This window comes from Bombina bombina, chromosome 5 (genome assembly GCF_027579735.1).
Source record: "Bombina bombina isolate aBomBom1 chromosome 5, aBomBom1.pri, whole genome shotgun sequence".
Lineage (NCBI taxonomy): Eukaryota > Metazoa > Chordata > Amphibia > Anura > Bombinatoridae > Bombina > Bombina bombina.
In genome coordinates this window covers 1,008,406,070-1,008,421,183 of record NC_069503.1, presented here as the reverse complement: position 1 = coordinate 1,008,421,183, position 15,114 = coordinate 1,008,406,070, and the positions used below count along the sequence as shown (strand labels likewise).

Below are 15,114 nucleotides of genomic sequence, written 5' to 3'. Positions count from 1 at the left end.
GGCAGGAGCAGGGGACCTCTCTCTTGAGCCGGGTAAGATCACCAAGGAGTCTGTACACCTCTAGATCTCAGCGTTCCGGGCAGGAAGGGCTATGGGTGGAAGTTCAGTACAATATGCCTTTTTAGAACACGACCTGTGTTTGCATATAGAAAATTCAGCGTGAGGGGGAGATAGCAGTCTCTTTTTAAGAATTACCACTTGATATGGCGATATCCAAGAAGAGGGATAAAAGTCATATAGCTGCTGCAGAATGCAGCCCAGTGCTTTGGTATGGCACTGTGGAGGTTTATGGAAGCGATGGATTTAGCTAGGCAAGCCGTCCTGAGTCAGTAGGTTTAGGCGCGAAGATACCGCCAAGGCTTGTAGTGGAGGTGATGCTGCACAGGTGGTTCACCTGACCATACACCTGAGCTCCTCCTCCGGAAACCTCCAGCAGAGAATACAATTTTAAACAACTTTCTAATTTACTTCTTGTATCTAATTTGTTTCATTCTCTTGGCATCATTTGTTGAAAGAGCAGCAATGCACTACTGTTTTTTTAACTGAAGACATGGGTGAGCCAATAAAAAAAAAAAAAATATATATATATATATATATATCCACCAATCAGCAGCTAGAACCTAGGTTCTTTGCTGCTCCTGAGCTTACCTAAATAAATAATTCAGCAAAGGATAACAAGAGAATAAGTAAATTGGAAAGTTGTTTAAAATTGTATTCTCTATCTGAATCATGAAAGAATTTTTGAGTTTCATGTCCCTTTAAGTATCACTCACAGGCTGTACTGCATCACTCTGGCCACTAGATGTCAGCACAATTAATCTTCCATGTCTGTGTTTTGTTTGTTTTTTAATCCGTTCGTTTCCGGTTAATCCTTTTTTTTTTTTTTCACCCAGTGCTGAGCTTTTTTTGCTACCTACATTTAAAACCGTTTTTGATTGGCAATCCTCTGACACGAAGGGCTCATCCTGCGTCTACAGGTAGTGATGTGCATGATGTGAACACCTCGTCATGCGCATCGAAGGTCATATGCCTACCTGATTATCCCAACTTTCCAACCCTAAACTCACTACAATTGTAATAGCTGTTTCAATCTATACATTTGCTATGTTAATGAAGTATTTTTTCACTTATTACTGAGATTAAAGGGACAGTCTAGTCCAAAATAAACTTTCATGATTCAGATAGAGAGTGTCATTTTAAACAATTTTTGCAGTTTAATTTTATCACCAATTTTGCTTTGTTCTCTTGGTATTCTTAGTTAAAGGCTAAATTTAGGAGGTTCATATGCTAATTTCTAAGCCCTTGAAGGCCGCCTCTTCTCTCAGAGGATTTTGACAGTTTTTCACCACTAGAGGGTGTTCATGTCATATAGATAACACTGTGCTCACGCACGTGGAGTTCAGGTGAGCCAGCTCTGATTGACTAAAATGGGTCTGTTAAAAGAACTGAAATAAGAGTGCTGTTTGCAGAGGCTTAGATACAAGGTAATCACAGAGTGTATTTATATAACGCTGTTGGTTATGCAAAACTAGGGAATGGGTAGCAGGGCCGCCATCAGGGGGTGACAGGGGTGACTCCTGTCAGGGGCCCAATGAGCCAGGGGGACCCCATGAGGCAAGAACTAAAAAAAAAATGTTTTTTTTTTTAATTTTGGCAGCAACCAGTGGGTACTACAGCAGAGTGCTAATTGAGCATGGGAAATGTTATTACAAGGAGTAAAGTATTAGCATTTGAGAGGATTTCTTAGTGTGCACTTAGTACAGTGTGTGCCTGAGTCAGACGGCAGATCACTTTCATTTGAAGAGGAGGTAGGACTTACTTAGCAAATGTTTTTTATTTATTTGTGCAATTTTGGATTGTAACTTCAGTGTGGTAGTAGTTGTATGGTGGGGCTAGGGGTCCATAAAAACACATTTGTTTAGCAGCAGTGTATTTATGATTGTTTGACAATGCTGTAGAAATTCTATATTTAAAACCATGCAGAAATGTTTCCTCCTCAATACACAAATGGTAGATGCTCTTTTGGCAGATATGCATTTTATATATATATATTACATTCCAGTTTACTGCCCCTTTATGCAAGGACTTTCCAGATGCAAGGAGGCATTTTATCTAAGATTTTTACATCTGCATAAAATTTTATACTTTCAGACTAAGATTGCTCAGTGTTTGAAATGAGACAGGTTAACTTAAAACTGTTCAGTTTACACTACAGCTGACTTTGTTTTGAAATACATACCAACAAGCCTAAATCCTGCATTTAACCAGATCTAATGGTATGAGTACCACAGCTTATGGTCCCACCAAGACCATATAGAGTACAGCATTTTCAAAATCCATAAGTACAGCTGACAGATGGGAACATTTGTACACTATATTTGAAGTGGTGCTCTTAGTTGGGGAAAATGGGGAAAAAACAAACATATATATGTCAACCTTTTAAAGGTACTTATCTTCATCTAGCCATCTACCCAGCTCATTAATGTACAATTTTGAATTCACAGAATTATTTTTGTTCGCACATTTACAAATATGATTCTTTAAAAAGTAATCTCTTAATTTCTGCAATTGTTTTATCATGCATATCACACACTGTTGATTTAGGGGATACAAGGTGCATAAATGTTTCCTGCTGTGAGTGTTTCTGTGGGTGTATGTGTTTATGTCTTTGTGCTTTGGTTTGTGCCTCTAGGTTTGTGCCTCTATGTGTATGTATTTTTTATCCGTGGGGCTCTCTGTGAGGGTGGGTGTGTATGTCTTTGTGCATTTTCTGTGGATGTCTGTGAGGGTGTGTGCATATGTCTTTGAGCTTTTTCTATGGGCGTCTCTGTGAGGGTGTGTGTGTGTGTGTGTGTGTGTATGTATGTATGTATGTCTGTTTTCTGTGGGTATCTCTGTGAGGGTGTGTGTATGTCTTTGTGTTTTCTGTGGATGTCTCAGTGAGGGTGTGTGTATGTATGTCTTTCTGTGTTTTTCCTGTGGTTGTCTCTGTGTGTGTATGTCTTTGTCTGTTTTCTGAGGCTGTCTCTGTCGGTGTTTCCTTGGGTGTATGTGCATGTTTATGTTTGAGTTTGTGTGTGTCCATTGTCTGTTCCTTTTTAGGACATTTTGACCTTACTACTAATTATTCACATCTTTCTACAGACTTTGAGACTAATGAGACCTTTCCGGAAGTAACCAATCCACCATTTAACCTTTAAATTATTGTTTAGGCAGTTCAGGGCCCTTCCTTTCAGCCACTGCATGCTGTTGTCATAATTTAGTTGTCATCTTCTTTTACAAAAAGATAATCAGAACTCCATATTTTGTTTTCTAAATCTCCTTTTTTTACAAAACTGTAGTATACCTCATTACTTGTCAGGTCAATGTAAACAAGTGCTAAGTGTCTGTTTGGGGTTCTGTGTCTGTGTGTGTTTCTTTGCGTGTCTGCTAGAGTGTCTATGTGAATCCTTATGTGTGAGTGTGTTTGTGTGTTTCAGTGTATGAGTGTGTCTGTGTGTGTGTATGTTACTAACTTTACAACATTTACAAGTTTAAATAGACAATTAAGAATAAAGTGCATATACGTTTTAGTCACTTGGTCAAAAATTGCACATGTCAAAGGAGGGGGGGGGGGCCCTGATCAATGGTTGAGTCAGGGGCCCCAAAATTTCTAGTGGCGGCCCTGATGGGTAGTAAAGGGATTATCTATCTTTTTAAACAATAAACATTCTGGTGTAGACTGTCCCCTTAAGTTAAATGTTCTACAGAAAACCATTAAACGACGCATTTCAACAATGCATAAAAAGTTTCAGTATACATTCATTGTTTGTTTTGCTTCCTTTTGCTGTAAAATACATCTGAACATTAAACTTGTTCCACTTTCTTCCAGAAAGGCTCGGGCCAATAATTTTAGCATTGGCATTCTTTATACCAATTTCCTTTTTAAGGTGGTTTATCAGTTTTGCAACAACAATCATTGTAGGAAAAGTTTTCTTTGCAATAGCCGTGATCATACAATCTAGTTTAGGTGTAAATAAATATATAGGTTTATATATGTAGCCATTAGATAAAGATTAAAAGGGAGTGTATGTATTTTAAATACCAATTAAAAAAAAAAATATATATATTTTTTTTTACTTATTAACTCTAAGAAATTTGCATTTGAACCTCCCTAGGTTTAGCTTTCAACTAAGTAATCCAAGAGAACAAAGAAAACTGTTGCTAAAAGTAAATTGGAAAGTTGTTTATAATTACATACCCTATCTGAATCATGATAGTTTATTTTGGACTAGACTGTCCCTTTTTAAAGGGACATAATACTCATATGCTAAATCACTTGAAAGTGATGCAGCATAACTGTAAAATGTTAACATGAAAATATCACCTGAACATCTATGTAAAAATGGAAGATATTTTACCTTTAAAAAAAATATTCAGCTCACCAGAGTAAGTGCTGTGTGAACAGTTAAAGCTAAAAGTTGGAGGTAAAAAAAATAATACAACAGCCAGTCTGCATCAGCAGTGCTAAGCTCATGCTTTGCTGTGATCTCATGAGATTTCACAGTAAATTTCCTTAAACTGAATAGGAAAATAACATGACTGTGTCAGTGCATGCTAGATGCACACTCCCTTGGAAGTCCTGGGGCTAAAGTCATTTTTTAGTGGGGTTTAAATGCTTAGGAAATTTTGAGGTAAATATCTTCCTTTTTACATAGAGATGTTCAGGTGATATTTTCTAGTCATCTTTTTACAGCAATGCTGCATCACCATAGAGTGCTTCAACATTTGGGTATCATGTCCCTTTAAGGGGATATAATAGGCCAGGCTATCCCAGTCTATTTCATTCACTGTACATGTGCAAACAGAGTTAATGCTGTATCTGTGTTTTTAGTTTGTGGGGACAGGGAAATTGGTGGTGGAAAAAGCATAAAATAATATGCTCATTTGACAAAATAAAGCTGCATTATTAATTGTAAAAAAATTTTTTTTTGTGTTTAATGTCCTTAAATAGACTGAAAAGTTTTTTTTTTTTTCTTGCAGTATGTGAATCCAATACGGTTACCAAAATAGTTAGTCTGGATTCCATCTTGCCACATTTGCATCCTGCAGGTAGACATACAATAAATAAACATATCTGTACTGAAAGGAATGTTTAATGCAATAAAAAATTACTGCACTTTAAAAGTATTTTATTATTGCACAAATGTTCATTCGTAACACTTCCAACGGGTTTAAATAATGCTTGTGCACCTAATTGGCACCCTGGTATGCTCAGCAATGAACTGTAGCTCCTTTACATGGGGTTAAACAAAACACTACCAAGGAGCATTATAATAATAATAAAATGCTGTAAAAATAATATACATTTTTGTCTTTTAAGATCTGAACTGGAACTTCTAATAAGATGCAAGAGACAGCCCAAGTATTCAATATACTAAATATAAAATGTAGGGAAGTAAATCGTGTTACTTCTCTTGACCAGTCAAACTGATGCACCTATTAATGAAGCGCAGTAACCTTCACTGATACCATCCCCACTCATGCTATTCCATTAACTTTTTACATACAAACTTAGTGTTTTTATGTATATGTTTTTATGTGTTGTGTTTTATCTATTTACATATCTAAAGGACAGTGCATTTCCAGTGAATTGTTATACCATCTGCAAAGTATAGAATGTATGCGGAAATTATCCTTTAGATTTAATTTTGTTTGAAATAGCTGGTTTTGTTCTTTGAAACCACAACCCATCAAAATGGGTTGAGCTTGCAGGAAAATCGGATATAATTATTTTGTCACTTTCTGTGCACATGCATGCTTCTTTATACTATCCCTGTAAACAAAAGCCCAATACTTAGAGAGAACAATTGAAAATTAACATTTTTGTTACCTCTTTTTTACCTCCTACAGGGAGTGTAATTTCTTCTACTGGCTATGTTTACATAGCTTTTCTTTAGCCTATACTGAAGTATAGAAACTTTCAGTATAGGTAGAGATACCACAGGCAAAATCAGCTATTTCAAATGCCAAAATAAAGTAAAAAGAGTCATTCGTAAATAATGTAATTACGCGCCAGAAGGTAAAATGGATAATTTGGCGAAAAATGTAGGATATACTGTCCCTTTTAAGCACTATTTGGCCCCCCAAAAATATATTCAAATGTTTTCATAGCATTTGTTAGCAAAATTTGCAGGACTGTAATACTACAAAGCATTCCATGGATACACACCTAGAAAACCTTAAAGGCACAATCACACAGTGTAGAATTCCAGTACACAATCCAGGTTTTTAGTATCTTGGCCAGAAGTAGAAAAGCACAATGTGTCAATGTAAATCATAGGAATATAGCAAAATAATAATGAAAGTAAACTGCAATATTTATTATGCTTAATTGTACATATAGTAAATTACAATTTGCAATTCATGTTTCTTTTATGAACTACAGTTTAAAAACTTGTAAACTAAGAAGAATGTAGGCACTAAACATTGAAGACATTAACCACGTTTTCATCCTCCTCCTCTGAATATCTCCACATTAGTTTCTCAGTTTTACGGACATATATCATCCTACAGGGTCATCTCACTAATATCTTCACCCCCTTTCACTAAATCTGTTTCCCATTGCTGTTCACTTGAAAACATTTATAATATTCTAATGCAGTTTCTTGGATACCATTTTGATTTCTTAATTTTTATATTTTGATGTTTTCAGTTTCATCGGGTATTTGGAAATCTACTGCCAGCATTTCCACCAAAATATTACCTGGCAATGACTAAGTCCATGGTCGAAGAAAGAAGGCTACATCTAGAACAGTACCTGCAAAACCGTAAATTCTATTAAATTATTTTTTGTGTTGATATGTCTGAAATATTTACTTTACAAAATTGACATTTAGACGTTTTAGTTTTAGATGAACAGTGTTTAAAACTCCTCAGAAGTGTTTAGTTTCTTTTCTAACCAATTTCTAAATTAGGAATGCTAAGGAAATGAGTCAAGGAAACAGAACCAAACATACGGCCCCATGTATGAAGCCAAGTGCGGATGAGGTTCCTAATTTGGAAGCTTCATGGTGAATAGGCAGAAGACGTACAGTGTTTTACTGCCCACTTGTCTCGCGTAAGAGAAGGACTTGTCAATCACCCTGAAAAAATGTGTTTGAGGTGATTTTACCTCTGCCAAATCAGAGGTGGCAGAAAGGTTAAAGGGACACTGAACCCAAATTTTTTCTTTTGTGATTCAGATAGAGCATGCCATTTTAAGCAACTTTCTAATTTACTCCTATTATCATTTTGTCTTAGTTCTCTTGCTATCTTTATTTGAAAAAAGCATCTTAGCTAAGGAGTCAGCCAATTTTTGATCCATAACACTGGACAGCACTAGTCTATTGGTGGGTGAATTTATCCAACAATCGGCAAGAACAACCCAGGTTGTTACCAAAAATGGGCCGGCATCTAAACTTAAACTCTTGCTTTTCAAATAAAGATACCAAAAGAATGAAGAAAAATTGATAATAGGAGTACATTAGAAAGTTGCTTAAAATTGCATGCTCTATCTGAATCACGAAAGAAAAAAAAATTGGGTTCGGTGTCCCTTTAAGAAGCAGCGATCTGGTGACCACTGCTTCCTACATTGCAGAAAGCAGGCTTGCATATTGCCGGGTCTCAAATGCAGCATACGCTACTTGTACAGTATGACACTATGGGCTCATTGTAAGTAAATCGGGGTTCAATCCCCAAATAGTGCAACTCACATCTGAGAGCTATGGCTGCTATATGCACTGCTATTTATCTTTGCAGGATATACACTATATGGGCTTATTCAGAGTGTCTGTCTAATTTCATATTTGTTAAAAAAATCTTTCATGAAGAATTTCTGCCTTACCCCAAGTTTATTAACATAAAGTGCATACCCGAGAGCTACAGTAGTTTTTCTGAATGTGAGTAGCACTCTTTTGGAATTGATCTCTTGATTTGTTTAACTGTTTTGCTATGGTTTGATTTGTTTCCTTGACTCTGTGAATTTTAAATACATAATTGGTCAGAAGAACTTTTCTTAAATAAACACATCCAATATGTAAAGTGTATAATTGTGTGCACAGTAATGTATTACATTTTAAGCTTACATTAAGCACTTTTGAATTATGTAGGTGCAATTTTTAGTCTTCCCTGATACCAAAATAACCAAACAATTTTTTTAGATTATTCAGTTAAATAATTACTTTCTGTTATAATTTTTAAGCCAAACAACTAACATATTAAAGTTAATAAACATTAATTAAAACCTACTGACCTATATTTTCTCCAAAACAAAGTTTCATAACGTTCTAAAAGTTATATCTTTTATTCGCCGATGATGTCACGTTATCCTGCCCACTATTTTCAGCACTGCATGTTCAAAATACTTAAACCAATAACTTTGTGTTTAAAGCGCCATTTTGAAACCTAGGTATTGTAAACGAATTGGTACAGAGCAAAGGATACCCACGGAGTGGGTTTGGAAAACAATTAAATTTTCAGACAAGATTTCTGATATACGGTAGAGATATGTTAATGAAATGCTATTGATAAAAAGCGTATTTGGGGTAGTTAGTTAGTAACAGGCATAGAAAATATTTACTTACAGTGGCCCTTTAAATTCTTTACTTTAGCAGCTGAGAAAATTCAATAATATATTCTTTACAAGGATAAACCTAAATCAAAGGAGCATCTGATTTCGTCTTCATCTAGATCTTTTGTATGACAGAAAAACCAGTTGAGGAATGTTAAACCTCTAAATTCTCTATTAGCAACCTGTTTTCAAATTGCAATAATTCTTTCTAAAGTGTCCCTTCCGCACATGTAACCTATAAAGGTATTTCCTGTCTCTCAAAAAAAAAAGTAGCACCTGTGTCTTAAAGAGCAAGATTGTGCTTCTACAGAGGGAAAAGGGGCCACCTTATGAATGCAAGTGTTAACCAGTCATTAAACTCCAAAGCTTAAAGGGACACTGAACACAATTTTTTTTATTTTGTGATTCAGATAAAGCATGCCATTTTAAGCAACTTTTTAATTTACTCCTATTATCAAATTTTATTTATTCTCTTGGTATCTTTATTTGAAAAGCAAGAATGTAGGTTTAGATGCAGGCCCATTTTTGGTGAACCTGGGTTGTTCTTGCTGATTGGTGGATAAGTTCACCCACCAATAAACGAGTGCTGTCCAGGTCTTGAACCAAAAATTGTCTGGCTCCTTAGCTTAGATGCCTTCTTTTTCAAATAAAAATAGCAAGAGAATGAAGAAAAAATGATAATAGGAGTAAATTAGAAAGTTGCTTAAAATTGCATGCTCTATCTGAATCACAAATGAAAAAAATGTGGGTTCAGTGGCCCTTTAAGGCTTTTAGCTCTTGGATCGAAGCCTTCTATGGGCTCTATTTATCAATCATTTGGGGAATTCTCCTTTCTGTTCTCCTATCAGTTCTCCACAGCTCTCCTTAGGAGAGGACTACATGTGCGCCCATATTTATCATAAAAAAGTAGTTTTTTCTCCATGGGAGAGCTGAGGAGAGCTGGGGAGAACTAATGATAAATTTCTCCAGTCGGATTAGTATCTTCTCCTTATTTATCACTAAAAATAAGCAACTATTCTCCATGTCAATCATATATAAACCAATAGAAATCTTTATACAGCCTTCCTAGTAGCTTTGTTAACGCCCCTGTTCAGCAAACTTTCATATATGAAATAGATCTACATTTTCATTGTTTTTGTGCTTCAATTTTAGCGCTTTTTTATATCTTATTTTTATGCCCCAATAGATATCATTTTTGTGCTCCATTATATATTTTTTTTTTTACTCCATCATAAATTATTATTGCGTTCCAATAACCATTATTATTATTGTGCTTTGTTATAGATAATTTTTTAACCTTGTAGAGCCCTTTTTGTGTGTGTAACTGCTTCTACAACTGGTAGAGAATAGATTTCTAATGCTGTTCTCCACTGTAGCTATGGAGAACTTTAAGGTAGGAACTTGCAGGAGAACTTTCAGTCCTCCACAGGAGAATATAAATGATAAATTTGTAACTAGGAGAATTATTAGGAGAACTATATGAAATACGACTAAAAAGATCTAATTTAACCCTTTTTTTTGGAGAACATGTTCTCCAAGGAGAGTTAGAACAGAGTAGGAGAATATTAGTCGAACTTGCCCAATTTTAGGAGTATTATTGAATAATAAATAGGAGAATTATTTCTCATGAGAACTTTTAGGAGAAAATATAGGAGAATTGGAATGATAAATAGAGCCCTATAAGTCCCATTTCCTTTCAAGTCACCTGCATGTTTCATATCTTGTAAAGATTGCTTTCTAAGCACTTAAACTTTTATTGACTCAGTAGCTTTTTGAAACTTTATAGATATCAAGGATTTCAAATTACAACCAATACCAGTTTGCTTTAAGGTTCTGCTCTTGTCTGTTGGTTATGGAAGGCTTATTAGTTCAGGAACTGGGGTCATTTAAGACTGCACTAACCATTGGAAATGACCTTCTTTTATACTGAAACTTGAAAGTATAATATAGACTTGGTCTGCTACTGTTTTGGTTTATTCATGGGTTCCATTCTATAATTCTGTCACAGAGTGGTCAACAAAATTAATTTTGTGGGCACCTGTGTTTCAAGAGACATGTCTATCAATTGCTAAATGTAAGAAGGTAACACTTGTATCTGAAATAGAGAATTCCCAATATAATGACTTTAATAATGTATTTTCTGAACAGGAGGTGAATACTTTGCGTCTTCATCAGTTCTATGATTTTGCTATCCACCTGGACTATGTAACTCATTGCTGTACATGTAACTCTCTTGCCCCTTTTTATATTTAGATTTTCTTCCAACTTTCAGTCTATATTAGAAAATCATTGCTTCCATGTATGCCAAGTATTGCTGAATCTTTGTGCCCTAAGAGAGGGCATTTTAATTTTATTTTATTGTAAAACTGTTCTTGTACTGAGGGGGGCTGAATAAAAAAATAAAATTATCTATCTATCTATCTATCTATCTATCTATCTATCTATCTTAAAGTGAAGGTCCATTTTGATGAATTAGTGCCCGGTTTTTAATAAACCTATTAAAAACAAGGGCACTTTAATTCATCAAAATTGACATTTCACTGTTTACTTCAAAAACTTACCTTTTTAATCCTTGCAGCAGCTCCAGCGATTCCCCCGGCTGTTGGAAGCCTCTGCAGACATCAGAAATTACGAATTGGGCTTCCTCCAATCACAGCTTCCCCCCGGGGGAATCTTGGCCTGATGCAACGCTGTGATTGGAGGAAGCCGGATTCGTCATTTTGGACCCGAGAAGACGGCTTGCAACGGGTGGAGGAAGTGTTGGAGCGGCTGCCAGGATTAAAAGGTAAGTTTTTGAAGAAAACAGTGAAATGTCAATTTTGATGAATTAAAGTGCCCTTTGTTTTTAATAGGTTTATTAAAAACTGGGCACTAATTCATCAAAATGGACCTTCTTTTAAGACTTTAAGTGGCTTTTGTTCTCATTAACATCCTAACCTAACAAAGAAGAGTTTGGGATTAGACAGAGTTTTGTTTCCTACTATTTTCTTGAAGAGGCCTAAATTCATTGATCCACTTGAAGGTGTAAAGAACAGAGAAGAAACATTGCATCCTTGCCTGTGATGTCCATCCCCCAACCTTTGTAAAGGCATTGTACTGCTCTTCAAATCTGCAATGGTCTGTCCAAGGCTGTCCCTTAAAGAAGTACTATATAAACTGATATTATTTTTTCTCTACATTATTGAATGTGTTTTGTCACACAACCTTCATCCAATCCGTTTTTTTTCTCTGTGATGGTAATCCTGCTTCTTTGTTTACTAGCAGAACATAAGTTTTATCTCTGGCTTTTGACCCTCCACTGGCATTTTACTATTTTTGTCTTGGACTTTCTGAACTTTGCCTGGACTATGGCTCAGGCCCTGACCTTTGCTTAGACATTGGTTATTCTCCTGCCTTGAACCCGGGATACCTTACCTATATATGTCAAGCCTAGTCATTTGTATTTTTTCTGCTTGTTAACTTTTTTTTTCCTCAATAAACTCTAACCTACTTTTTTGTTTTGCCTGGTTTTACTGAGGGTGGGAAGTGTGTACACGACCTGACATTTTTACAATATTTGCTGCTGTTTTGACTGTCACACCACAACTCTGCAACTTGGAATCTGTCTTTCATACCAGAAACAGTGCATTATACATATTTGCATCTTTATAGTATTATCTGAATATGTGGAACATAACAAGATTTTGATATGAGATGACTCCATTGTAGAACCTGTTCAAATATCCCTGCACCACTATTTAAACCAATGCCATATATTATACTTTAAATGTAATATATATTACATTCTATTTGTCTGTCATGTTAAAATATATTGTAACCATCTATCACTTTGTTCAGATACTTTTTTATATATATATTTAGTTAAACAGAGATGTGGGAAAAAATTATGTAACGTAAGAATGATTTTAAATATAGTATGTCAATAGTAATTTTCATCAATTAAAAAAAAAAAAAAAAAGCACAGTGAGTAAACACAAAAAAAATCTAAATCGAACCAATGTTTAGTTTGGTATTTGGCCTTCTAAATAGTTTCTATTCTAGGTACACTTGCTCAAATGGATTTTGGAGGAATAAAGTGAGGTGCATGATTAAACAATTGTACAAAACAGGTGCTAATTATAATAAATAGAATCCTCAAAGTGATGGCATGGCCCCCAGAGCCCTAATCTCAACATCATCATCATCATGCGATTGAGGCTGCCTGAATCCACATAAGAGCTATGGTTAGTTCTCAAAGATGTAACACAACCTACCTGCCAAGTTCCTTAAAAAAACTGCAAGTGTCTGTAGAAGAATTAATGCTTTTTGAAGGCAAAAGGTGGTCACACTGAATATTTATTTGATTTAGATTTTTCTTCTGTTCACTCACTTTTCATTTTGCCAATTGGTAAAATTAAAACACTTTTTTTTTTCTTTATGGGTAGGTGCAAGTTTTGAGCAACTAACAAATGATGTGCATAGCTACAGAACTACATATCAGTATATGTTCAAACACATCTGGCAACAGTACGGAATCGCAGATCTTTTAACTGCCGATGTTTCCCTTTTAAGTATTTTGAGATGAGTTGATTTCAGTGTGTGTAATAATGGCTAATGTCTGTAACTAAGCAAGTAAAAGTCTTTTTATATCACGGATAACAATTTTCATTTTGTTTTACTAGTTGTTTCAGATAAATCTATCGCAGGAAGTGAGATCTTCATTGAATGTTTCACAAAACTACAGCTTGTAAGTTTTTGTTGTTGTTTTTTGTTTTTTTTGTTTTATAATAATTTTTTACTTTTTTGATGTTTGGTGTGTGTGTGTGTGTGTAATATTTAGTCTTCTTTACCCTCTAAGACCTGTGGAACTTATAGCGAGAGACCACTGACCGTTTTAAAGTGAAATAAAGGAGGGAACAGCACAGGCTCCATGTGATTTTTGTAAGAATAAAAATAAATATAACATTTCTGCTGAGACTGCAGGAGATGGTGCTACTCGGGGAAAGACACTAAGTAAATCTCTGTGTGCGCACAAGATGAGCTACTTGTGCACTAGCAAAAGTATTCAGTAATAACTGAGGTGCATGTGAATGTCAATTAAATGGCCATGCAATGAACAAAGTTTGTTTTTCACAAGTACTAGACGTGTAACAAAATAATGTGGTTGGGTGAAATAACAGTTGAATTTTTTTTCTCTGTAATATTGTCCTGCTCTGGTTAAAGGTGGAAATGTAATGCTGATAATGGAATATGATTTTCAGTAAGTGGGTATAAAATATTCAGAATTACTATTTGTTAATTCTATATAATGTATTATTTAACACATTCCAAAATAAGTTACTTATTCTGACTCCGATAGTGATCTATCCTTTGCTGAGAACTCTATGCCTGGCCTGTATAAGAAGATACAATCACTGCGGACAATCCTTGTCAGATAGCTGAACTCACCAATACCTTGTCCATCCACAAAGTTGCTTTATTCTGAATATCGGGTTACAGCAGATAATAAAATACAGCAGATGAATGGTTACAGTATTTAAGCGGTCAAAAGTTGATACTGTTCGTAGAGTGCAATGTAGATTAACGTGTGCTTGTTACCGGTTAGCTGCATCCATGACACAGGAAAAGCATCATCAAACTACAAGGGCGGAGCAATACACAAAAGGGAAATGCATAATAGGTCTGAGGGAAGGTACTACAGAAACAGGAGCGTCACCAATAAAGGTCACTAGATGGCAATACAGAATAAACATAGAGAAGCTTTGAGAAAATGGCATAAAAAACTATATAATTTCTTAACTATATTAACAGAAGCTATGTCATATTCTATGCCCCATTGGGGCAGCACACTCCCTGTCTGGCATGGCAAATGTCACTATTTAAATCATAACAGAAATTATGCATAACAATGTAATTTGCAGAGATGTCTTGAAGACCTGAAAGATATAAGGAGAACATACATATAATGCAGCAACAACTATAATATAAGACTTCCAGTTGTGTCAATTAGAGTTCGAGATATTTCCTCCTTGAAGTCACAGGAAGAATCCAACAGCATACGTAAGTAAGCTCAGTTTAAAGGGCAAGAGCAAAATAAGTTCTGTGATGGGTCTGATGAAGGTTTTTATAGTCCCTTGTCTTGCAACTTTCACCTCCACCTTACGCACCTTGCTATCATCACTAGGAATGCTCTTTACAGTTGGTCCCATGGGCCATTCGATTTTTTCAGCTTGCTGGTCCTTGAGGAGAACGAGATCTCCAACCTTGATGTTAGGGTTCAGACGTTGCCATTTCCTGCGTCCTTGCAGAGTAGAGCTACTCCATCTTCCGATTCCAGAAGCAGCTGGCAAGGTGTTGTACTAGCTTCCACTGATTGTAGCACACATATCCTGTTTTAAAGTCTCCAGGTGGAACAGGAACAGACCCAAGCTTCTGGGTAAGAAAAGTAGTTGGAGTAAGAAGAGTTGGGGGTCTCTGGATCTACAGACACTGGAACAAGTGGTCTTGAATTGATTATGGCAGATGCTTCTGCCAGGAAGGTGGTT

General features: G+C 35.7%; 1 protein-coding gene across 1 annotated transcript in view; it reads left to right on the top strand.

Moving 5' to 3' along the window:
* Positions 1-15,114, top strand: part of SNX31 (sorting nexin 31) — a 216,012-nt gene that overhangs the window by 52,068 nt on the left and 148,830 nt on the right. Inside the window, exons 3-4 of the mRNA XM_053715250.1 lie at positions 6,695-6,809; positions 13,252-13,316. Of these exons, the coding sequence (XP_053571225.1) occupies positions 6,695-6,809; positions 13,252-13,316 (180 nt within the window). The remainder of the gene's footprint in view (positions 1-6,694; positions 6,810-13,251; positions 13,317-15,114) is intronic.